Source organism: Ambystoma mexicanum, chromosome 6q, assembly GCF_040938575.1.
Source record: "Ambystoma mexicanum isolate Mex_15411 chromosome 6q, UKY_AmexF1_1, whole genome shotgun sequence".
NCBI lineage: Eukaryota > Metazoa > Chordata > Amphibia > Caudata > Ambystomatidae > Ambystoma > Ambystoma mexicanum.
The window spans coordinates 1,590,927,496-1,590,953,904 of NC_090937.1; the positions used below are offsets into that span (position 1 = coordinate 1,590,927,496).

Sequence of the window (26,409 nt, forward strand, 5' to 3'; positions counted from 1 at the left end):
AGACCACATAGCAGGATTGGACCACCGCCAGAGGCCATTGTATAAGCTCACACTTCATGTTGGGATAATACCTCTCTAGAGAAAAGGTTTCTTGACTTCCTCTACGAGAGGGAACTGTTAGTCGAAAGTAGGCTATTAAGGTCTTGGGTGTCAAAGGGTTTTCCTCATGGGAAAGGGTGGGATACTGTGGCTCATCCAATGAAGTCATAACATCTCCCCTGTAGTTGTCTCCTTTCATGTGACCCTCCCTCATAAATCCGCCCCCAGAGTCAGGATCAGGTAACGGATGCCGTCCAGTGGTCGTAGTGAGTGGGAGCTGTCGGGAGCGGTGCGCCTCTCCTTTTTTTAAATTACCTTTTACAGATCCTATACTTTTATTTTAAAAAGAAACCGTTCCGGAATGGAATGTAGAAAGAAGTTGAAACCTGCACTTTCAGTGCATTGCACTGAACATTCCTTTAAACAGCAGGTGCAAGTGTTGGGAGGGAGGGAGGTGGTGTATTGTGTGTGGGAGGGGACGTGGTGATGGAGTTTGTGGGGAGTAGTTTCAGGTTAGCAGGGAACATAGTTCCACTACTTCTTTTCGTACACTTCGACCACTGATGCCGTCCCCTGGCCACATAGCAGGATGTTCCCTCCAGGGAATCCGTGGTGAGACTATTGGATTCATTATAGGGTTCTGTTGTGCCAGACTCAACCCAATGGTCCCTGAAATCCCTCCAAGGAAGGGTGAGCTGATGTAGCGGGTCTCCAGTCAGTTGGATCTCACGCCAGGGGACTCCTAAGGAAAAGGGAAAATGTGTTAGTGTTTTATTAAATAAAGGAAATTCTCTGTGGTGTCAGTGATTGAAGAACTCAGGTTGTAGCCCATCTCCTGCTAACAGCATTTTTTATTTAGGAGGTGCAGTGCTACTCTCTGACCTAGTCTAGGTCTGGATGCTCCCTGGCTTAGTTTAGGGCTGGGAGACGGGGGCTTCACCTGCAAACTGAGCAAGCTGACCGCTGTTCACACTGTACATCTGCCCCTTTGCAGGCCCTCTTTACTCTCCCAACAGGCCCCCATTACTTTCTCTACACTTTCTATACACTCCAGCTCCAATACCCCCACTCACCACTCTGTTCCTGTAGCGTTCACGCCATGCTGCTGCTCTTCACGCTCTCTCACCAGCAATGGACATGGAAAAGGGACTCTAACAGAGCTCCTGTTTCTTTTTTCCAGTGGCCATATTTAATTTGTATTTTTTTTCTATCGGAATTTAACTTGCGTGGAACAGTGGTGTGGATGTAATTGGTCATGTATTGGGCATGCCTGATGTTGTTCTACAACCAGCCTTGTAAGAAACTATCAGAGTAGTTTCATTGTGGGTTTCTTCAGTAAAATAGACCATTGAAGATATTAATATGGCACTAGAGTAGCTACGATATTAGATAAACTAAGAGTAGACCAAGATGATGCACATACGTATTACTGCAGAAATCATGACATGTAAAATACAGGCAATGCAAAGCAACTCATCGTTCATAAGAGTATTTGTTTTGTTGAAGATGTGTGCCCCAAGTCTAGATGTTTCCCCCAAGGGAACTCAAGAGTAAGTTCATGGGACATGGATTGCAGTACCACAGCACCGTCGGTAGCCACAAGCACATGTACAGAATCATGGCATTGTGTTCTGCCATCTCTGTATCTTCACTGCTGCACTTCAAATACACCAAACATAGCGCCTTTGTGCCTTTTCTGATACGATGAAGTCAAGAAAAGGAAACCAGACAATTTATCATTGTGTTGCACGATATTACACACTCCCTAATGACCCAGCATCCCATCAAAACCTCAAGACTGCTCAGCTGCCACTGCATTTCACATGAATTATCCTCTGGTGAAGATATGCAGTTCGGTCAACAAGCTTCTTTTCCCTGTTTTAAAGTTGATGCTTACCCTCGAGGCATTTGCATATTTAGCAGAGCGGTCTTGCTGAATTTGTTCTTGTACCACGTCATTATACTAACAAGTTCATCAGCTCTCGGTACTGCTTTGCGAGTTGCCAACTTTGCTGCACTTACCTTGGGAATTGTACGATTAGAAAACTTTGTCGACAGCCATAGCTTTTCAATGTATATCCTCTCACCACCTTCCCCTTCTCAGCATTATTTGATATAAGTGCACTCACATAAAGAAAGAAGATGGAGTAGCAAGCCCTTTGTAAATGAGATTGGGGATGCGGTTAACTGACTAGAAAGGAATTAGAATTCAGAAATTAAGTACCAAAAGCATTTCCATTCTTTGGCAAGTAAAGGCCACTCCATGGCTGATGCTGGAGACTCATTGTTACAACCTTTCCAAGATGTCTTTAATCCCTAGGGATTCCTTCTGGCATTCTACCAATGGACTCCCTCACACCTCAACGCCCACCTTTTTCATTTCAAAGAGTTGCTTGGGGCAATAAAGGGCTCTTAGGCTTGCAAATAAGATTTGAAAGGATAAAATCTCTGGCTCATTTAAGGTCCCAGATTTGTTTGTTAGGAGGCAAAGAATCCAGATACGTTGCAGTTGTAGACCTTTTTCATCTGATATTTGTCATAGGGAAGAGGTCCTTTCCTTACATACACTACTGGTACAGCTTCTGTAAATTGGCTTGGAATTCCCCCAATCACTCTTTAAATGTGTCTAAATCTTCTTTCTAAGTTTCTAAATCTTTTCACCTCTGTGCCATATAGACCAAAGCATAGTGCTAAGGTTTACTGGGGAATGTAGTTGAAGATGCTTGATAACTCTTATTTTATTCTATTATTTTCTCCGTTCTAAAGACTTATCTTCGGAACCTTGGCATAGAACAGTCACCATCGGCTATCCTGAATCCCTTTGTTCCTAGAGGACCCATCCGAGAACCAGAATTTTCCCCATCAGATCTCAGAACAATGAAGGACTTCTCAGACTCAACAGTAAAAAGCAGACAGCTTTCGGAAGGTATGGTATGAACATGCAAATGTCGTGCAAAGATGTGCTAGTAACAAATCAAAAGTGCAGTTTGTTTTATGCACATGATCTCATTGGCTATACATTTAGAAATTCTGATTGTCTTTTTGTTCTTCTTTATGTATTTTGTTCAATATTGTCCAGAGGAAAGGGGTCCCGCATTAAGTTATTTACTAGTAGTATGGTCAATGTGTCCTCGGGAAAAGTGGGTTAGGAGACTAGACAGTCTCTGTGACTAACTACCTACGAGTGCCCCCCATCCCCAAATAATGTATCTACTATGAAGAGCACATCTGCCAGCTACTCTAAAACTTTTTTTCTGACATATCTGACTAGTAACCAATTCACAGATGAAGCTACAGGCGTCATAATCATTTATTACGGCCCAGACCAGCATCTCTATCAGTAGCTATCCATTGTTGCCAGATCCATGAGAGCACAGAGGATTTGGGAATACTCACTTTGTGTCTTAAAGAAATCTGAACATATTTCTTATAAATTAGTTCCTCACCTAATGGAATCCAAAAAGGCTAAGAATTCAGTGAGGTTTTCTGAAGTATTGGATGGGGACGATGCATGAAACATTTATCTGACTGTCTGTAACATTATGTGAATCTGTAACATGCCTAATATATTGTGTTCAGTAACATCCAGTGCGTACACTAGCCAGCAGTACTATTCAATAGCAGTACTATGTTATCTGTTGTAGCCATTTCAGTTCTGCACTATTCCTTACAATTATTATTTCTCAAAAAGTTCCTTTTCCTTAGTAGAGCAGTGAAAACCGATAGTAACAGATAGTAAGTCGGGCCGAGCATATTTTATTACTATAAACGGCATCCACAGGTTTTCACAAATGGCTCATCCATGTTGTAATGCCTACCCTTCCAAAAGAGTACGTGGGGGAACGTGAGGCATGTAATGATGCCACTATTTGAGAAATAAGTGTATGTGCTCTATAAGATACATTAATTACAACTGTAAACGGTATTGGATAGGTAAGAGTCACAGATCTGTTCGCATGGGCAATCATTGTAATTGTGGCACACAAATGATATCTCTATAAATGCATGTTGATTGAATTTATGAAAGCACACTGCTGCCTGTATATTAAAATGGGAAAATTTGAGCGGCAGTGCCTGTATAAGAGGTTCAGTCTAGAGCTGATTTACATTATTTTAATTACATTTTTGATGATTTACAAAGAAGCAACATGAGTGGGTGAATGTAGGCTTGGGGAGGGGAACTCGAGCAAAATTGATCAGTTTTTCACAGGCCTGAATAAACCACAGATTCCTTCCTTTTTTTTATACAAGATAACAATCATACATAAGAAATACTGTATTAAAAAGAAGTGCTTAAAGGAGTCGAATGAAGGAGGTAGGCAGAGTCAGTATCCCCCACCAAATGGGACTGCCTTAATTGTTTACATTACCATTCCCAAATAAATCAATATTGAACCCACTGGCATATCATATGTGACATGCACAATAAAGGCTGAACTCGGGAAGTACTGTAACAAATGGTTATTTTACAACCATCAAAACAATCGCACTGAAAGCAAGAGAAAACTGTAACGCAAGTCTCTCTTGGGGTGCCGTGATAGAGTTGTGCGTCCCAAGTCAGTTGTGCATTTAAAGGGGTTTCAAAACCCTTCTTCTGTCAGTGTTGTTCGCAGTTTTTTTGGTTTTCTTTTTGGGACTCTTGATTACTGTAACTCTCTCTTTCGAAGGGATTGTGTCCTCCGACGTATTCCTCATCTTAGATATCTCCTTCCAGCTGTGCTGGCCTCGGAAAATTTTTTCTCTAGAGGGCGCTGCGCGTCGACGTCCTCCGAGTCGATGTCCCTCGACAGCCGCCGTATCGACGTCGACGTCATCCTGCCTATAAAGGCCGCGCGCAGCTTCCGTTGCTCAGTTCTGTTTTTCCGCGCTTACTCAGTGCCTCGGAATACCGTTGCTCAGTTTTGTCAGGTTAAACCTATTTACCTCTAGTTATTCGATCCGTACTCGATGGCTTCTTCGTCGGAACCGACAACTCCTCGATCCGGCTTAAAAAAATGCTGAGATTGTGGGAAAAAAAATGTCGCTGACTGACCCTCACAGAGTTTGTCTGTGGTGTTTGGGAGCTGAACACTATTGTTCGGAGCGCGAGGACTGTATGTCCATGACAGCTAAGGTCCTGAAGGAGCGTAGGGGGAAGCTGGAGAAGGGTAAGACTTTTAAAGCTTCTTCTTCGTCGACGAAGTCGAGACATTCGTCTCCTCGTCACCATTCGCGCTCCAGGTCTCGGAGTGGGTCCCATCACTCCTCGAGATCGAAGCACTCGAAGAGGAGACGTCGAAGATCCCCTTCTCCGTCTTCCTCTTCCTCTGTTTCGCCAAAGAAAATCCCTTGCCCCACGAAACATAGTTCCCGGGCTGAATGGGAGGAATTCCGCAAAAATATGATGACCGTCTTCGAGAAAGCGGCCTCGACCCCCTCGAAGACTGCCGAGAGCGATGCTCTGGTCGAAAGACCCGAAGGTCAAAAACACTGCGAGTCGCAGTACCCGGCGAAGAAAACCTCTCAAGCGCGTCTCGAACCCTCGAGTAGGACTATGACCTTCAAACCTTCCTCAAAGGTTCCGTCGACGACGAAGGCTCCGTCGACGCCAAGGTCGGTGTCTTCGACGCCGTTGTCGAAGGGACCTTCGACACACGGGTCTGTCGACTCGACGCCAACTTCGACACCGGCGTTGACGCCAAGAAAAGCCACGGTTACGACACACCCAGTGACTATCCCCAGGTCCTCGATGACGATGGCTTCGAGATTGTCAAGCAGAATCCCAATTCTGTCGAGGTCATCGAGGCCTCCGCCTTTGTTTTCGACGCCACGCTCGAAGCCTTCGGCGTCAACGACATCGACGTTTTCGAGGCCGATTATGACAAGTTCGGCACCCTCTGCCTTGAAAATGGGGTTTACACCCTTTATGAGTTCAGAACAATTGAGAACTATGTCCCCAATTATGGAAGAGGGTGAATTGTCTGAACAGGAGGACACATTTGAGTTGCAGGGACCTGTAACCCCAATTAGAGAGGAATTTTCCTCTGAAGAACGCAGGTTAAAGGATCTTCATGATTCCTTACATGAGGCAAGTGGGTTAGACACTTCCCCTGAGGTGGAGTTTGCTAGGCCAGACCCAGGGGAGTATGCTGAAACCCCCTATAGAGCCTTAATGGCCAGGATCACAGAGTTTATGGGGTGGTCTGCACCTTCACAATCTTTCCAACAAGATGACCTCACGGATATTCTTGACAAAGGCCCACAGGAGGATCCTGTGGTGCCTTTTCATAAAGCTCTTCAGAGGAAGATTATGACGAACTGGGAAACCCCAGATGTCGTCCCGGCAGTAAATAAAAAACTGTCTACAAAATACAGGGTATCCTCTACAGACCCGGAGTTTTTGTCAAAACACCCATCCCCAGAAAGTCTGGTGGTACAGGCTGCATCTTCTACCGATGTCAAGACGGCTTATCCTACCGTCCCACAAGACAGGGACAATAAAAAATATGATGCTATGGCAAAGAAAGTTTTTTCGGCATGTAGCATGGCGTCAAAATCTGTCAATGCTACTTGCACCCTTGCTAGATTCAGCCATACACTTTGGGAGTGTGCTTCTACAGCGGCTGACTGCATCCCGGAGGGAGAAGAAAGGGAGGCGTTCCTGAATATCATACAGGACGGTAAAGACGCTATGTGCGAATCCCTCCAGACAGGCATTGATTCGGCTGATAGTATCAGCAGAGCAATGGCGGCAAGTACAACAACCAGGAGATTCGCTTGGTTGAGAAAGTCTGGTTTTGCCCCAGATGTGCAAGCCAGGCTCTTGAACATGCCATTCGATGGCTCTTCTTTGTTCGGGAAAAAGGCGGATGACAGTTTAGAGAAACTGCAAACTTCAAAAGCAGCAGCAAAATCCCTAGGCGCTGCAATCCGTCAGACACCTTTTCGTCCCCGAGGAACCACTGCGAGGGGCAAGTCCTTTCGCTTCTACTCCGCATTCGGAAGAGGTAGAGGACGACCTGCTCAAAGGGGACAAAGAAGAACTACCCGAGGTGGACGGGGTAGATATTCAAAAGCCGCAGCAACAGCAGGTGCCTCTTTACCATCGGCATCTGCATCAGCCGCCCCAAAACCACTCTGAGGACTTCCCTCACAGGACACCTGTAGGAGGCAGGTTGACTCAACATCTGGCGGTATGGCAGGCTATCACGTCAGATGCTTGGGCATTGGAAACAGTTGCCCAAGGTTACTGCCTGCCTTTCCTACGCATACCTCAGAGTCATCCACCGGGGATCAGCTCTCAGAAAGCTCCAGATCCGCTCCTCTTGCAGGAAATTTTGGACCTGCTAGAGAAAGGTGCCATAGAACCGGTACCTGTAGCGGAGAGGAACAAGGGCTGGTACTCCCCTTACTTTCTCATTCCAAAGAAAGACTGAGGACTGAGACCCATCTTGGACTTGCGAGAATTGAACATATTCCTCAGGAAAGACAAATTCAAGATGGTCACTCTTTCTCAGATCCTCCAGGCCCTTCAGTTCCAGGACTGGTTGGTATCTCTGGACCTCCAGGACGCTTATTTCCATGTGCCTATCCATCTCAAACACAGGAAATACCTGAGGTTCGCAATTGGCAACTCTCACTATCTCACTATCAATTTCGAGTGCTGCCATTTGGGCTGACCTCCGCCCCGAGGGTCTTCACCAAGTTAATGTCGGTAGTGGCGGCAAGTCTAAGGAGGGAAGGGATTCACGTCTACCCCTACCTGGACGATTGGTTGATCAGGGCTGTTTCTTCGGAACAAGCTCAGATCCAGCTAAATCACGTGTGCCACTCCCTTCACAAACTGGGCTTCTCCCTCAATTTAAAGAAGTCACAAATGATACCATCGCAGAGACTCCAGTTCATAGGAGCGATCCTGGACACTTCCCTGGGAAAAGCCTCGCCACCAGAGGTGAGGGCTCAAGATATTCTACAGATGGTTACCAAGTTCCAAGATGCCCAACGCTCCCAGCCTTCGACTTTTTGAGGTTGCTAGGCCTCATGACATCCTGCATTTTCCTAGTGCCAGAGGCTCGCCTGAGAATGAGATCCCTCCAGTGGGCACTGAGGACTCAGTGGTCACAATTCTCAGGGAGAATGACAGATCTTCTTCAGGTTCCCGACAGGGTGGCTCGAGACCTTCAGTGGTGGGCCTGTCAGGAGAACATTCTGAAAGGAGAACATTTTTGGCAACCCTGGCCGGAGATAACAGTAGTCACGGATGCCTCACTCACGGGGTGGGGAGCCCACGCCAACGACCTGACCATCAGCGGTCGTTGGTCTCCATCGGAGTCCAGACTACATATCAACCTGTTAGAGCCGAGAGCCATCAGACTTGCGTACAAGCTGTACAAGGGAAAAACGTCCTGATAATGACGGACAACACGGTGGCCATGCATTACCTCAACAAAAGAGGAGGCGTAGGATCACTACCCCTGTGCAGAGAGGCGATGCAGCTCTGGTTTTTGGCAATCCAAGAAGGAATCTCTCTATCAGCAGTTCACCTAGCCGGAGAGAAGAACTTGACAGCGGACGCTCTGAGCAGGCAGAGCACAGTCTCCCACGAATGGGAGCTAGCTCAGGAAGTCCTTCAAGAGATCTTCGCCCTTTGGGCAACCCCTCAGGTGGATCTGTTCGCCACCAGCCTCAACAGGAAATGCGATCTGTTCTGCTCAAGGGAATTTCCTCCGAGAGGAGCTCTGGGAGACGCGTTCATAGTGGACTGGGAGTTTCCGCTTCTGTACGCGTTCCCACCGGTCCCTGTCATTCCTCAAATGATCAGGAGGTTGAGAAGATTCCGGAAAACCATGATCCTAATTGCCCTGGATTGGGCCAGGAGAACGTGGTACCCGGACCTTCTAGACTTGTCCATCTGCCCTCCAATTCGACTTCCACTCAGAGAGAACCTACTCTCACAGAAGTGAGGTCAGGTTCTCCATCCAGACATCAAAACCCTCAACCTTCACGCTTGGCTTCTGAAAGGCTGAGGTACAAGGATTGGGACCTCCCTGATGATGTTATGGAGGTGTTGCTTTCGGCAAGGAGGCCAGCAACAAAGTCTTTATACCGCTGCCGTTGGAACAGATTTTGCAGCTGGTGTAGAGAACAGAATATCGACCCTTTTTCATGTGGTACACCAATGGTTTTGTCCTTCCTACTATATTTGGCGAATTCAGGCCTTCAAGTTGGCACCATTAAGGGCTATCTCGCAGCGCTATCCATCTTTAAGCGCACTGCGGAAGAACCATCCTATTTCAAGTTAACCTTGGTAATACAGTTTCTAAAGGGGTTAACCAATGTTTATCCCCCAAGACCATTCCACGTTCCCCTATGGGATTTAAACTTAGTCCTAACTTTCCTGATGGGCACACCTTTCGAACCACTCCATTCTTGTTCGTTAAGATTCCTTACCCTTAAAACTGTTTTATTAATAGCACTTACATCTGCTAGAAGGGTGAGCAAATTACAAGCTCTTTCTTGTAAACCCCCTCACACTATCTTTCACAAAGACAAAGTTGTCCTGCAAGTGAAGCCTAATTTCCTCCCAAAGGTGGTTTCTGAATTCCATATCACTCAGAAGATTACTCTACCATCGTTCTATCCTCCTCCTCATCCGGGAAAAGAGGAAGAGAGGTTACACAGGCTAGACCCTAGAAGGGCTTTTAGTTTTTACATCAGTAGAGTAGCCAGGATAAGACAGGCAGACCAGCTGTTTGTAGGTTACACAGGTCACAAGCTGGGGTTACCAATAACTAAGCAGACCATTTCCAGATGGATCATTCTAGCCATTCTGGAATGTTATAAACTGGCAGGGAAAGAGCCCCCTCAAAACCTTAGGGCTCATTCGACCAGAGGTATTGCAGCTTCATCGGCCCTCAAAAGAGGTGTGCCGGTTAAAGACATCTGTGCGGCCGCTACATGGTCGTCTGTCCATACCTTTACACGATTTTACAACTTAGATTCCTCCTCCAGTCAAGAGACTAGGTTTGGAAGGGCTGTACTGCATTCTATTCATCAATAGAAGGCAGCTTGAAGTCAGTACTCCCTCCTCCAATAATAGAATACTGCTATGGGAGCCTATCTAAGATGAGGAATACGTCGGAGGACACAATCCCTTCGAAGAACAAGTTACTTCTTACCTTGTAACGTTCTTTCGACGGGATGTTCCTCCGACGTATTCCTCATCGACCCTCCCATCCATCCCCGCAGTTCTACTTCCCTTGTTGTTGCAGCTTACGCTCCTTCAGGGTGATTAGTCTAGTCCAGAAAGAATTATTGTGGGCTACAAAACGGAACTGAGCAACGGACGCTGCGCGCGGCCTTTATAGGCAGGATGACGTCGACGTCGATACGGCGGCTGTCGAGGGACATCGACTCGGAGGACGTCGACGCGCAGCGCCCTCTAGAGAAAAATTTTTCCGAGGCCAGCAGAGCTGGAAGGAGATATCTAAGATGAGGAATACGTCGGAGGAACATCCCGTCGAAAGAACGTTACAAGGTAAGAAGTAACTTGTTCATCTTGCTCAACCTCTTAATCTTCTCCATCATCTTCAAATTCTACTACAAGTGCAGCCATCGCTACTTTACGTTCTCACATTAGTCCGGTTCATTGCGCTCTCCACTGACTCCCTGTTTCTAAACGCATCCATTATAAAGCACTTTGTTTTGTGCAGCACACTTTCTGGCACTGGCTCAGAATATTTGCAGGTGAAACTTCGGCCTGGGTGCCTCCCTGTGTTCTTCGCTAATGCGCTTCTCATCACAGTGCCGTGGTTTAAATTGGCCAGATCAGGGGGGAGTCCTGCTTTTTCTGATGCAGCCGCTGTGTTGTGGAATACGTTTCCTTCCGGGAAACTGTTAATCACCTGTCCTTTCGTTGGCTGTTGAAATCTTTTCTGTTTTAGGTATTGGTCCTGTTTCCTTGTGCCCTGTTTTCCCAGTTCTCAGCACCATGATGCTTTTGTCATTGATAGCTGCGCTTAATAAATTTGGATAACATAACACCTGTCTTCTCCTTAATTGTCCATTGAGAGTGTTAACGGGTACTGGAACTTGGGTCAGCTCACTCCACGTTGGATGCCGAATTGCCACTTCTCGGTTTCTTCAATTGGCAGGTAGTAGAATATCAGTTTCTCCAAAGCCAAGACACTTCTTCTGAGCTTTCCTCTCTAAGGTCTCTGGCCAGAACCTGCTCCCATTCGCTACCTGAGATCCTGACTGTCCCTTTCTCGAGACCTCTTTATGTCGACACTGTTAGCCCTCCTCGCTGTCATGGCACACGGTTGTTTTATCCTTCCTCTAGCACCTGCCCTAGGGCAGCTGGGCCCATTCTTGCGTTCCTGGTATGTCTATCAGGGCTCTATGCTCTGCTTCCTCCTGATATCCTGTGGCTGAATCCTGAAGCCCTCCCGCTTTCTCTTTGCTAACGCCAACACCCTCCTGATGCTCCTGATTGGCCTCCCACTGACATTTCCCTCCTTCTGATGATTCCCAACCTCTTCTTCACTATCCCCAATCACCCCCTTCTCCCCCTGTCCTCTCCAACATCATGTCCAGACTTCTCACCAATCCTCGTAAAACTCTCCATAATCCTGCCACAATCTCTTTTTACAAACTCCCACACACACTGACTGTGCTTCTGAGCTTGCCTAGGGCTTTTGCCCTTCCTTTCAGTGTCTCTTCTGTGAAAGGGGAGCCAGGCTGGAGAGCTGGGATGGAGATTGTCTCTTGATCTCTGCCCTTGATGCATGATTTAGGATTAACTTGTCCATCCTATGGTGCAGTTCTTTCTACCTGCCGCAACCTGGCTCTGCCTTCCAGCTTCTCTCTGCTGAAGAGGGACCCTGGTGTGTTACTTCAGGCACCTAGAATAGAGAACCTCTGAGAATGGCTTCAGGTTCTGAGCTGGGACTTTAGGCTTTCTAGTCCATCCTCTTGGGCGGTCCTTCCTCTGGTTGTCATGCCCTTCCCCTGCCGAGATGGTAGCGTCTCTTAGCATATTTGTTCCTGATTGTATTAGAGTGGTGGACTGGGCTTGTTGTCAAGTTCCCTGTACTAATTGAGGGCCCTCTCTTGATTAATATGTGATTTCTACACCTGCGCAAGTGGAGCTAAGTGTTGAGGCGTAGCCTGTTGTTCCTCTACTTCCGTGACTGTCCCCTGCAACCCAACATGGTCTAATGGAGAGTAACCAGGGAATCCTCTCCATACGACCCAATGGCCCATCATCCACACCCGCCCCATTAGTCACCCTATTTTTAGTCCGCAGAATCATGTAAGGGACCTTGTCGCAGTTCTCAAATTATCTATCATTCTGAGAGGAAACTGTTCCTGTCACTTGAGAGTTTCCTTTTTAAAGAAAACTCTCTGTCATGCTCGTTGCAAAATGACATGTAAAGTTCAACAGGAATAAAGCTAATTGTACTGGTTTGTTTCTGACTGGTAGTTTCGAAGTGTCCCTACAGCAAACCTGCATGCAATGTTATGTTGATTGGCAGTTTGCCAGTTTACATTACATGCTAATAGAACGAAAAGCTGGATTGAGGATTTCTTACCCCGTGTAATAACAGAAGTGGAAAGTGGATATATGATGCGATGCATTTTAACAACAGAACTGAAAGGTGGGTAGACTCTATAATAGAGCGATAAGTGGGGTCGAATATTAGAACGCTAGAGCGGATAGGCCATTGGATAATACTAGTAATAAGAGAATGTATAGACAATTAGATAGCGCATACAATTATTTAATTGCTACGGCAGACCGATAATTGGATAGTACATGCCAAGTGTATAGAAAATAATAGGGTGAATAGAATGTTTATTTTATAGTGCACAAAAATAGAATGCTAGGTAGATAATTTGATGACTCATAATAAATAATGCTTGATAGTTTGATGGTCCATAATAATAATTGAATGAATGCAAAGTTGAATAGATGGTTTTGAAAATTCATGCTAATGCTAGAAATGTACATGCTTATAATGGAACCCAAGTTGTGTTGGACTGCTAGTTAATAGACTACAGGATAGACTGTTTGATAGTACATGTTAAGAAAAGAAGAAAGCGTATTGCTTGATGGTTCATATTAATGATATATGAATACATGGGTATTGGTCTTCTTTTTTATTTTAGGAGGTTCACTCAATGCAGCTGATTTTTCCCAATCCAGTCGGCATTCTGGCGTTTCCACCATGAGCATGTCTATTCCGATGGGGTCAGAGTGCGGCCAGGACACGCCACCTCCCACAGAGTTTACATTAAGAAATTCCAGTGATAGACCTATCAGCCAGTACAGTAGAACTTCTGTCCCAGATGAAATGCATCCTGAAAAGTCACCAACTCAATCCCGGGAAGTCTCTTCTCAGTTACCTTTAAGATCTGCCAAAGAAACACCCAGCACAAAGAATAGTGTCCACTCACTCCAAACTGAAAACCAACCAGACCTCCAAACATTGCATTCTGTTTTTGATAGCGGTGTCAAAGCACCAGATATTCTGATTCAAGGACCTATACAAACACGGCCAAGCCCGATGGATGATGAGAGTCCCAAAGTAGTTCGAAAGCATGTACAAAGCATTGTTGACACATTTGAGTCTGGAACTGCTACCCAGAACATAGACAGTCTTAGCTCGAGTCCCCTGATGGAAGACTCACTTGACATGGATAAGAATGGAGAATCATTGCCTTCACGTTTCAGCACCTCTCTCAACCAGCATACTAATGACCTAGGAAATGATTCCTTTGTAGGTTCCAAGACACTGAAAGAGATTCGCCAGTTGTTGGCAGAAGCTGACAACATGTACTTGGAGGACTCCAACCTTGCTTCTTCATTGACCTCTCCAGGTGGTACTCATGAGGACTCTCCCTTATTATGGAGAGATCTAAATAGCTCTCAAGATTCAGAAGCACTTCGACGGAGCATCTGCAGTCGCAGCCCACTGCTTCAGAGGCGATTGTCCTGGGACGCCTCTCTGACTGATAGCCTGGCAGATGATCACTCCATTGTGAAATCCATCTCTATGCCACATGGACTTGAGAAAAGGGAGAACATCGATTCACCTCACCAGCATTCTCTCAGAAGAACCAATCTTCAAGAATCTCATTCAAGAAAAATAGGTTTTGAGACCCAAAACAATCTCCATAAATTGCGTTCAATGAAAGTTACAAGGAGGGATGGACCAGAGGGATGCAGCAATGTAGCCATTCGAAACAAGGTACCAGTGGCTGTGTTCTCTGCAAGTCCTGATACCAGTGAGCATTCAAGCATTGAAAAGGTTTTGGTGGCACCATCGGTTCGCACCACAGAATTACTTAGTAGTGTCTCTGATGCACTGCATGGCCTGGAAGAGGCGTTGGCCATGACAGAGGTAGGGAAAGTCGGAGATAGGCCTGCACTTCGAGACAGCGATGACAGTAGCAGTGTTGACTCGCTTGCCGCTCGTGTCACTAGCCTTCTAAAGGGGAACGCTGATGCGAACCGTGCAACACAGATGATACAGAAGTCAAAAGAAGACCAGAAAAGAGCATGTGGTAAGTGTGTGCCAGCTTTATTTTATATGGACTTTATCTTTCACTGTCTGTAGTGACTTCTACTGCTATCCGCATTTTGTTAAGGAGGCATCATTCTCTTCATGTGAGCAAAGTAGGTCTGCCTTCAGGGATGTGGAGGGTAGAGGAATTTATTTTCCTGCTGCTGGATAGTATTCTAATTTAATTCTCTGATGTTGAATTCTCCACATTAGGGCAAAACAGAACTTCACTATTACAGGTTAGAAAAGTAAAATCTATCGGTCATATATGTGTACCATGCCATATAACTTCTAAATCACTTGTGTACTTTACTCTCAACTGATATCAGCTTTCGCATGCGGCCCTTATGTAGAGCACACTTTAGAGGTTGCAATGTAGTTTTAATGACCTATGCCTTGCATTTCAAAATGTGGCAAAGATCCCTTTTCTTCTTCTTGACATTTTGAATGTCTCATATTTCATGTCTCATTGGAGAAAATCTCAGCAATGTTTGTTATGTTCCTTTCAGGCTTGATACAAACGCGTGTTGGGTTCTATGTAAGGCACGCAGACCTATACCATGGGCAAAGGGAAACGCAGAATAAGAAATCAATTTTTTCAGAGCTTGTCTGAGGTGATTGGTTTTAAGTGTTTTCCAAACTCAGTGAGCAGCAGGTTGGGCATCATGATACTGGGCAAGAGTATTTTCCATGCAAGCCTAGGCCACATAAAAGTACTCAGGCTTTCCAACACTTTTCCGATAAATGGCATTAAGAACAATGAGTACAGAGTCTTTGAGGTGAGCGGTTGGCAGGCTTCACTAAGAGAATTTTTTTCCAATTAGGAGTCATGAGGCTGAAAAGGAGCTGGAGCCTATTTAAATGAAGATCATTTAAATCGGCGTAATAGTAGTAGTAAGGTTGTAAGCGCTAGCTCCCGGCCTCATATTTCCATTTCAAAGCCATCCTGTCACTTCGGCCATGCATTGCTCTGTTCAATAGCTCCCGTAGGAAGCACTTGCCACTGAACTGGGGCTAGGATGCGGTTGGAGAGACCAGATCACAGCAGGGCGACTCAGCCCGTCTTACTTCCAAAGTTGATGAATGCCATTGGAATGCCTATGAAGAGCAGCTTTTACTAGAGTGCTTGGAAGCGGGAGCAATCAAGCAACAAACGCTTTATGAACTCCTTATATTATGAATAGTTTATAGAAAAGATTGTTATTGTTATTTTCACATAAAAAGTTGGTTTAAGTACATGGTAGAGAAATTCTTATTTCTGCGAAGTACCTTGTATGAACTGTTTATCCTTCGGCAAGGGAGCCATTCAGAGACTGTCTCTTTGCCGGATTCTGTTCAGAAAAGGAGCTAAACATTGTTGGTGAGCCAACACATTTGTTTTTATTTTGTTTGGGGCCAGTTGGCAACACTCTCGGCATCTCTGTGAGGTTGCTTTCTGGCGCGAGGGGCAAAGGGGCATGCCTTTGGGACAGTGCTGAGTTGAGGATCTGAGTGCCACATAGGCGTAGGCGGGTGGGAACAGATTTGGCTTTAAGGCTTTCTGGTATTTCTTCCAATCAGGCTCTGGGTGAAGATGAAGTAGGAGGAGTTGCTTAGGTCATTTCCCTGAGTGCAAAACCCATCTGTATGGTGGATGGCCAATAGGGCATTCTTAGGTGTTCAGTCCAGTGCTAACGGGGAAGTACTTTTTTGAGCCATTCTGGCAATGACCCATGGTAATCCCGATGGCCCAGGTTTAGTGTGTTGGCGTATTACCCTGCTTCTTTTAACTAAGTCCGTAATGTTCATATTTAGTTTTGGCTCATTACAGCGTTGGAGTTCTCCTGTTAGCATGTGGTGTGCAGCTGCGTTCAGTCAGAGTGCGGTAAATGAAGACCCATGTCATTAACGCCACAGAGGTGTGATCACTGCATGGAACACATTCTAACTTTTCATATAAGCCAATTTGTATTGTTCTGAGTGTCACACAGATGGCAACTATCCTTGTTAACAATGATAGTAATGAATCTCTACAGTTAGTTGCTCCTATACTGTTTCAATGTGCACTCATTACAGCACTGGTGAAGCTCAAGCTGGCTGACCAATCCACAGACACTGGGGAGGATCTGAATGCTGAGGACAGGAGACGAATTGAAGAGATCAAGTTAGAGCTGCTGGAGAGTGCTAAGAAAGCCGGCTCAGCCAAGGTAAGGCAGAGCGATCTGGTCAGCATGAATGCATGGAAAGCGGGTGTTTAATGGTTGTCAGAATTCAGACAGTTTGAGGGGTTAAAACTGATTGTGTGATTATTTCAAGCATGAACGTCGATAGTTGCCAGTCGTACAGCGTTAGGAGGGCTTTTTCACAGCCACTATTGTTATAGGGTTCTGACACCAACCTAAGTAGACCTGTAAGGGAGCCACCAAATTAGAGCACATCTCTCACTTGTAAAGTGACTGAGCAGTAGTGCTGCCGGGGGCAGGACTTTGTGTAAAGTACAAATTGCATACACAATGTTTGTCAAGCAATATATTTTCTGCACAGCTATTGCATACAACATACACAGAGATCAATTTGGTTAGGTAATTGTGAGAAAATATTTATTCCTCAGTGCTGTGACAGATGAAACTCAAATGAAATGTCTAGCCCCTGTAACAGAAAAGAATTCTCCTAACCCACAATTCAGCAGCCTTTCAGCCTTTCTATACAATTGTGATTGCAGAATATTCAGTGAGCGTACACTGACATGTCTGTGCCCTCATCAATGCAGCGATAGTGAAGGCATTATCTTTTTAATGAATACTTCAGGCATTATATAACCCAGGTAACCAAGGTTGTAGACCATCAAATCTACGCTTTCTTTTTTTTTTTATTGTAAAAAAAAACTACAGTTCAATAAATCAATATCAAACTTTTGTTACCATTATGCTTCATCCACATCACGTCATAATACCCAAGTCCTTAATCACAGTGATTATTTGTAGTGGTGATTCTTATGGGTCCTTATCGATTAACCTGATGGTGTTTTTTTATTGTTTTATTTTATGCAGGTACCATGCATCAGACACCGGCTTTGTCAGGGAGAATCATATCTAGATAATCAATTAACCTACATTAATAGCTTGATGTTTTGACCGGCACTTACATATGTCCATCATTCATTCATGTCGTGGGTCCGGGGTTTAAAGCTATACAAGTGTAAGGTCCACTGGCTAGTTGTGCCTGTGCAGGCAAGTATCAAATGTTTTAAGGACTCTGTTTCACCTGTTCCACAAAATCTGCATTTGTTGTCCATGATGTCTTTGTTTCGTCTTATCCAGAGGCTTTCTCGGTTGTTTAAGGCGTTTAGCCTACATTTTGGGAATCTGTTCCTGTGGTAACGTGAAGGGCAGTCTAGTAGATATTTTGGTGGCTTATGCAGTTTGATTTCTCCTGGGCCTGATGGTAGGGCAGTTTTAAGATCCATGCGTTTTTCGATGTTTTGAATCCAGTCCCATTCTTCTAGTTTTTCTTTAGCGTATTGGGGGCGATTAATTAGCTCAAATCTGCTTATATTTGCAGCTTCCATAATGATGTCTAGTTTTTGTTTCCTGATTTGTACTAATTTGGATTGCATGTCATCATTTTCGATCTTGAAGATTTTATATGCAGATATCTTTTGGCCACAGTACATTTTCCTCATGGTGGAGAGTGATTTCCAAATGACTGTCAAGTAGAGTTAATTGAGTGCCAGTTCGTATCTCAACGCTGATATCGGAATGTAATGTGGAAGCTTAAAGCCTGTTTCCAGAAGATACCTTCCAGTCTTTGCCATAAGCGGTAGTCTAAGTTCCAACCTGCTTCTGTGCCAAACACTATAGTTGGAATGACCTTCTGTAGATAAAATGTCAGTATTGGTGCGATAGTAAATTTCCCATAGTCATGGTTAATCTTTGCTCCTTGTAGACCAACTTTAATTGATCTGCTAGTCAGATCGTTAATCCATGCTGTTTCGCAAACAGAGTTGTTAAACATCACTCCCAAGTATCTTATAGATGTTACGATACTGAGGTTGTCATTCGCAATTTGCCATTTAAATTTTGTGTCTGCCCTGTTGAGCGTATGGCTGATACTCATGATTTTTGTTTTTTCAGTGTTTATCAGCAGCTCATTTGTTATCATGTACTCATTCAGTCGTGTCAGAAGGCGCTGTAATCTGATCTGTGTGTAGTCGGTTAGTACTACATCATTTGCGTAGACAATACATTTGTTCTATCGCCCTTCTTATAGATTGGTACCACAATCGCTTTTAACCAAGACTCGGGAATCTTCTTGCTTTCCGACACTATTCTAAACAGAGATTCCATGAACTTGGCCCAAAGATCTTTGTTTCTCTTTAACATGATGTTCGAAATTTGGTCGGGACCTGCTGCTCTTGAATTTTTTAAATTCTGAATTACTATTTCTATTTCATGGCTTGTCGGAAGTATATCCCACTGTGGTGCTGAAACACTTTCTGTAGCTTGAATGTCATCCGTGGGTTTTTTGTACACTTTCTCTGAGTACTCTGCCCATTTCGTACCATCAATTGGATTGGAGATCGTCGGTGCAACTTTTGTGTTGCCTTTGTTTAGAATTGCCCATATATCGCACGTTTTTTTTGTCATCAGCAGTTTAAGCATCAATTCAGCACGATTTTGTTCGATCATCACTGAGTGGGCGTTTAGCCAATGTCGATATTCTTGACGTCTTGCTTTTACTTTAATCGCTATTTTTCCTGATGGTGACTTCATTTTCTTGATCTGTCGCAAGTCTTTCCTTAATTCCCTTTTTGCTTGTGCGATGACGTTGCTGAACAGGTGTTTATCTAAGTGACCAATTACTCTGGAGTTTACAATTTCCAGCTGGCGGACAGACAACAGGGGGACATAGTCCACGTTATTCTCGCTGTTTAGAACAATTGTGAGATTCCCAATTTGCGACCGATTGATCCTCAGGCGATTTCCTGCCGCATTTGATGTGACTTGTAAGTCGTGTTTGTCAGAAGGTTCCCCCCAGTCCGTCTCCAAAACTAGGCAGAGCAGATCGTGATCGCTATGAGACATAGTTATTACATTTAGGGAAGCCACTTGGTCGAAAAAGGTGTCGGGGTGCCCAAATATAGTCCAGTGTGTTTCGACTGTATGGACCTTGCCATGTTGGATTACAATCTACGCTTTAATGAGAAGTTGCAGATGGGAAGGGATTGTAACATAATTGCGCTCTGAGGGTTGCCGTTACAAGCTGGCAGAAGTGGTGAGGTATATATGTGTATACCCTCCTTAAGGTTTCCTAGCATGAAACAGTCTAAATTACGAATCGTGCAAAATATAGACGTACAGTTAATGTTGTTTCTACTTCTTACTTTTGTTTCCACCATTATCCTGCTTCAACCAATTTTAATTTGAATCTTAATGGGACATGTGCTTTTACGACAAGTGCTTGTCTGTTCCATTGTACTTTAATTTCTGTTTTTACTACACCGAGAAATCTCGAAAATATAATTATTTATCTTAGCATGTTAGTTGCATTAAATTCAGTAAATGCATACATTTCTTCAGAACACATTTGCTCTGTATATTCCCTCTAGGCCTCTCCGTTTGCAGGATCTGAGGACTATAGAGCCCCCGAGGGTCAGGCTGGCTCGGATGGGTGGGCATGCCTTCTCAGTGGCTATGGCCAAAGCCTGGAACCAGCATCCTCTCCTTTTGCGCAGCACTGAGTCCCACTCACTGGTTTGTCAAGCACTAAAGACTTTTTTGTTTTAGTTAGTTCCTGCAGACTGGATGGACTCCCTCTAGATTAGTGCCAAGATGCCCTCTGGCTTATGCGCGCTCTACAAGTTTCTTTAAAATAAAATAAGATAAGATAAACTACAAGTTAAGTAAAAACAATTTTATGTATTTAGTATTTAGTTTATTTGTATAGCGCGCCTGGCCCTAAGGCATCTGGGCGCATATCTTGGGTTACATAATGTTAAATTAGCATAGTATATAGAATACAGTCAGGCATCAATGCATAGTAAGCATGTGAAAAATCCTAAAGCTAGTTACGTACACAATACTTACATGATGGGTACATTGGATATACATTAGTATTTACATGGAGAATGCTAGTAGGTGACTTTGATGGACTAAGGATTAAGTGGAGGGATTATGGCAGAGGAGGCAAGTGGTATGCATGTCTTGTACAATAAGCCACAGATTGGCTTTGTTTTTGAAGGAGTGAAAGGAAGGTTCTGTTCTCAGAGGGTTGGGAAGTGAATTCCATAATTTGGAGGTAATGACAGGGTAGCTGGTCCAGCCAGCTTTCTGAAACTTGAATTTGGGTAAGGCAAGGCAATTGGCTTGCGCAGCTCTCTGAGGGCAGCAGGAAGTATGGGGTGTGAACTGGCGTGCCAGATAGTTGGGAGCCTGGTTGGTGAGACATTTGTGTGTGAGGGCAAGTGATTTGAGGGAGACTCTATGGGCTACTCAGGGCCAGTGTAAGCTGCTTCTAGTGTCTGATATGCGCTGATTCCTACGAATATTCAGTGCTGCCCTGATGGCGTTATTTTGTGTGCCTGAAGCTTGCTGAGATTACGTTGGCTAGCCCCTAAATCGAGTGCATTACAGTAGTCGAGTTTCGACATAATAAGCGTTCTAGCGAGGGTGATGCAATTAGATGTGCTGAGGAAGGGACGGGAGGCTGTGATGAGTTTGCACGTCTAAGCGGATGCTGAGGTTACTGCATTAGTTTGTCTGGAGAGTGATAGGCTGGAATCAATGTATATGCCTAGCTAGGAGTTTTTAGTATTGTTAGGAACTTTGATGGTGTTGCCATCTATGATGAAGGACTTGAAAATGGGGTCAAGTCTACTGAGTCAGTGGTGGGAGCGCAGGATGAGGAGCTCTGTCTTATCGTCGTTAAGAGAGCTCGTGTTGAGCCATCCAAGCCAGATGACCAGATGAACATCATTTAAGGCTTTAGTGTCCAGTGTGTGATCTCCTGTGATAGGGATGAGTGTCTGGGAGTCATCTGCGTAATTAGTGTAGGTTACACCCAGATAGTCAAGAATATTGAATAGCGGTTTTGTGAATACATTATAGAGTGAGGGTGAAACAATTATCCTTGAGGTACCCCACAGGGTACTGGAGAGGGTTCATCGGTGGCAGATGGGGAGAAGACCCTCATGGATCTGTTGGCCAAGAAGGAACTAATCCACATGGTAGCTGCTGATTTTAGATGTCGGCTAATGCAGCCAATAAGTCAAGCAGTAGAAGTAGGGCCAATTTACGGTTGTCTTTTAAGTCCTCAATTTGGGTTTTCAGGTCAATGAGGGCGATTTCAGTTCTGTGCCTTGGTCGGAATCCGGATTGTCTGAGACAGAGTAGTTTGTTAGTTTCCAGGTAGTCCTGGATCTGTAGATGAGCAGCTTGGCCTAAGATTTTTAGCAGAGAGAAAGGGTATAGTGGTGATGGGACTGTAATTAGTGGGTATACTAGGGTCTAAGGAAGGATTTTTTAGTAGAGGAATGACCCAAGCATCCTTGAGGTTATCAGGGACTATGCCTGTGATAAATGAGGAGTTTATGAAGGCCGTGATAATCTGGGCTAGTTCGTGGGTGACCTCCTTGATGATGGGGGCAGGACATGAATCACCCTGGCAGTTGGAGGGTTTGTCTGTTGATAATATTTTCAACCTCTAAGATAGTTAAAGGGGAGAAGCTGAAAGGTTTGAGAGTAAGGGGCATAGGGGCAGTAATCCCGGGTTGCGGATTAGGCTGCGGATCGATCTGTAGGCTGTTTATTTTGGTGTTAATTTTGGATTGAAGTGTACCGATTTCTTTCGAGGAGCGCTTTTTGAATATTTGAACCCCATGTACTATCTTTGCTACAGTTGTCAGGAGAAGTGGAAGGGGATTCAAGTTCTTTGAGAATCTTAAAGAGCTCTTTAGTATTGGATTCTGCATGCAAAATGTGCATGTTATAGGTCTCTTTTTTTGGCTTGAAAGATAGCCTCTTTGTAGTTAAGGGAGGCTGCAATAAGACTGTCTTTATTAGTATCAGAGGGATGACTTTTCCAGCGGGCTTCGATGTTTCTCTTTTCTTTGCGAAGCACTCTCAGTTGTGGCGTAAACCATGAATTGAGGTGTGCACGCGGTTTGGGTTTCCTCGGTTTGATGAGGGAAATGGAGTTCATAGCTTTAAGCATGATGTGATTGTATGTAGCTACTAAGACTGTAGGGTCTGTACATTGTTCAATATGGGTATGATGAGAGGGAGGAGTTTCTCTGGCGTTATGTCCTTCTTATTTCTAGTGCAGATTGTGGGTGCAATGTCCTTGCTAAGACATTGGTCGTTGGCTTTGATATTGAATGAAATTGTGTGGTGGTCGGACCAAATGTATGGCGTGTTAGCCACTAGGTTGATGTTACAGTTCAAATCGACCAGCCAGTCAAGGGTTCTCCCTTTGTTGTGGGTGGGTTCGAGAATGTGATAGGAGAAGCCCATGTCTGTTAGCGTACTGGCAATCTCAGGAGCATTGAGGTCGTTGGGGTCGTGGAGTCCAAGATTGAGATATCCTAGCATGATAATTTGCGGTTTGGTCTTGGTGTTGTATGCTATGATGGATGTAATGTCATCAAAGGTAGAGATGGGGCCTGGGGGGCTATAGATGAGATGCAGGGTGGCAGTTTGGTTGGGTGAGATGAGCAGCTTGACCGAGAGTAACTGCAGAGGCAATTTGTTGGTTGGGGATGGCTCTGAGCCCAAAGGCGGTTTTATGAATAATGGCAACACCTCCACTTTTAGTTTGATTGGTGTTACGGTCACATCTAATGATGGAATATCCACTGGGGATGGTGAGGGAGAGTAGGGGACCTGAAGCTGCGTGAAGCCAGGTCACAGTGATAGCAATGAAGTCTAGTTCATGCAGTGTGGTATAGTCCGCAATGTCCACTGAATGAGCATGGAGGGACCTGGCGTTGATAAGGGCGCCTTTGATCAGGGTCGCTTTGGATGTAAGTGTTTGGGTCATGTTACCATTGGAAGTGCCTGCGGGAGAGGAGTTAGTAAGTCTTAGTGTTTTAGGGCTATGTGTGTTAGTGCCTCCAATGCTCGGTGATTTCGTGGTAGTGTTGAGAGTGTGAGCGTGACGAGCTATGCGGGAGATTCTGGAACATAGCCTGAAGTTCCTGAGGAGCACAGAGCAGGGTTGATTAGGGTTGGGGGTGGGTTTGGCTGCGAAGTGTTCCAGCCATAAGGCAGGGGAATTCAGGTAAGGATTAGTGGGTTGTTGTAGGGATGTAGTCTTGGTGGTGGTGCTGAGCAGCCAGCTGTTAGGTAAAAGTAGGGGGTGGCGGTGTACTCTTGGGTGTGATAGCCTGGAAGAGCCTAGAGTTCTGGCATGACCCTTCATGGTGAGATTACGTTTCTTAATGAAGGTAGACTGGATAGGGGGATCACTGCTGTCGTAGATGAGTGTCCCAACTAGTGATGTTATTAAAAAGTGTAGCAAGAGAAAGCGGCAAAGTAAATGGGGTATGGACGTAATGATACGAGTTCTATGTAGTATGAATCAGTTGAGGCAAGGTGGGCAGTACAGCAGTGTGCTACGTGTGGCGTCAAATGCGAGCGAACCACATCTGCATGTGGCGTGCAAAGCAAACCAGTAAACAAAGGTATGGACAGAAGGTGCACAATGGTGAGCTGTTTGGGTATGGGGGCACCCAAGTGTCAGCAGGTAGTAAGTAGCAAGTTCGGGAAGTGTTTACAGGTGCGTAAAGAGGCGTGGAGTTCGGTATAACGTGCAACATAGGCAGCAGTAACAAGGCGGCACGCTAGCAAACAACACAGTAGGCTAATCCAGTATTATTGCATTACGCCCAAGCAACAAGGCGGATATGAAGTAGACTATTTCCGCATTTATGCCATTGTGAGTGCCAATGAGTATGCCATTGTGAACAAGATACGAGGTCAAGAATACACAGTAAATACACTGGGCGTGGGAACCCGTCCTAATGGGTGAGAGTAGCAGGAGTACAGGGTCCTAAAATTACTGTACGCGTAACATATGCGTAACAGGCAGTGCAATTAGTAATCAATGGGTAGGTCATATGCACGCAGGCCAGGGGATTGGAAGAAATCAACATTTGAAATGCAGGTTCTGATGCTTGTTAATCTGCCTAGAATCACATGCTGTGCATATGGTCTGACATCCAGTGGTAACCACGGTGTATTGCATCTTGTCTTTCGGGGACCGAAAGGGGACGTCGGCATAGGCGTGTCTGTAACACTATCCCTATCGTGACGTGTAGTATACCCAAAATCCCTCACGCGCCGAGGTCCCTCAGATTGTTTTTTTCTGCCCAGATAACTTGTCGCCCTATTGCAGAGCTCTTTCATAAGAGACTTTGTTATACCTTGTTTATCGACTTTGTCGATTATCCCCTGATAGTAACTTTGACGGTGCTTCCTGTGCTACGCCGAAGACTGCGGTGGACTTCAATGCCTAAACTCGGGTGGCAGTGCCGTCCCCATGGCCGGGCCTTCTGGCCGGCCTACACAGTAGAGAGAGTGGGGTTGGGTGGTCATATCTTTTTAGCTATGTCTCTCCTCTTTCCCCCTCTTTGCCCTCTAGGTCTGGTCATCGTCTTTATTACCTTTCACTATGGAAAGGACACCATTTAGGTTTTTCCCCTCTTGCATGGCCAGATACCCTTGAAGGACGAGCACGATAAGTGCAATAATTGTCTACCTCTTGACCACGACGAAGTGCGGTGCGCGGCCTGTAGACTCCTTTGACCTAAAACGCTTAAGGAGCGCCGCGTTAAGCGGTGGTCCGCCTACGGCATTTTGCGGGCTGGATCTTGTTCCCCCCCACCGCCGAAAGTGACAGGGGCACTAGCGATGACCAGGCATCCGTGTCGGGTGCCATCGAACTTACGACGGACACCTCTAGGTCTGCCACGCCTATCCCCGACCCCGCTAGGCCTGATGCGAGTCACGCTATGGGGAAAACATACGGCAACAAGGGGTACAAGATCGCAAACCCACATCCCCAGCCCCGGTTTCGACGGTACCGTTGAAACGGGCGAAATCGCAGACAGGACCGCCAAAAGATTCAAGGGAATCCTCTGATCCTCAAGATCAACAGCCTTCCTTGTATCCACAGCAGCGTCTTGCGACTGGGCCTTCAAAAAATAAGGGCGCTCCCTCCAATCCACATTTCGTCCATCGAAGCGTGCTGGTCTGATGCTCCAACGTCCTCTAAGGCCACGGTAGAGTAAAAATGTACTGCTAGGCCTCCTAGATGCCCGGTAGTAGAAAGATCTACCGCTAGGCCTCCTAGTCATACGGCATGCCCCACTTCGCCGAACATCGCCAAAAGCATTTCTAGGATTGCTCTGGCAGTGGGTCTGAAGCCTAAAGACGCAACGAAGCACAAGGAGAAGGCCCCGGACACATTGAAAGATGCGCTGCAACTCCCCGATGCTCAAGAATATTCTGAGGAGAGTCAGGAGCCTTTGGTTAGCTTTATGGGAAACAAATGTCGGCGTCATAGGGAGGAAAATTAAAATGTTCCACCTTTTGACCCTTCTGGTTCATCTAAATGGCCCAAAGAAAAATTTGAAGGGTGCATGTACCATTTGGAAACTTTTTTTCACTTTCAGAGCAGCCTAACCCCAAGAGACCTCGAGAAGACCTCCCTTTGTGCCGTGTCTAAATTTCCTAGAAATCTTGGGCACAGTTCACTTCTATCCACCCAGAAGATAAGTGTCCATCTGGCTCTCATCAGGACATTTATGATGAGGAAGTGGAGACTACCTTCCTACAAGACTACACTG

At 45.3% G+C, this 26,409-nt stretch overlaps 1 protein-coding gene across 2 annotated transcripts in view; it reads left to right on the forward strand.

Annotated features, from left to right (window-relative positions):
- Positions 1-26,409, forward strand: part of ALMS1 (ALMS1 centrosome and basal body associated protein) — a 417,466-nt gene that overhangs the window by 91,973 nt on the left and 299,084 nt on the right. For both annotated transcript variants that reach the window (XM_069632315.1, XM_069632316.1), the window contains 3 exons: positions 2,806-2,965; positions 13,189-14,586; positions 16,641-16,771. In XM_069632315.1, the coding sequence (XP_069488416.1) occupies positions 2,806-2,965; positions 13,189-14,586; positions 16,641-16,771 (1,689 nt within the window). The remainder of the gene's footprint in view (positions 1-2,805; positions 2,966-13,188; positions 14,587-16,640; positions 16,772-26,409) is intronic.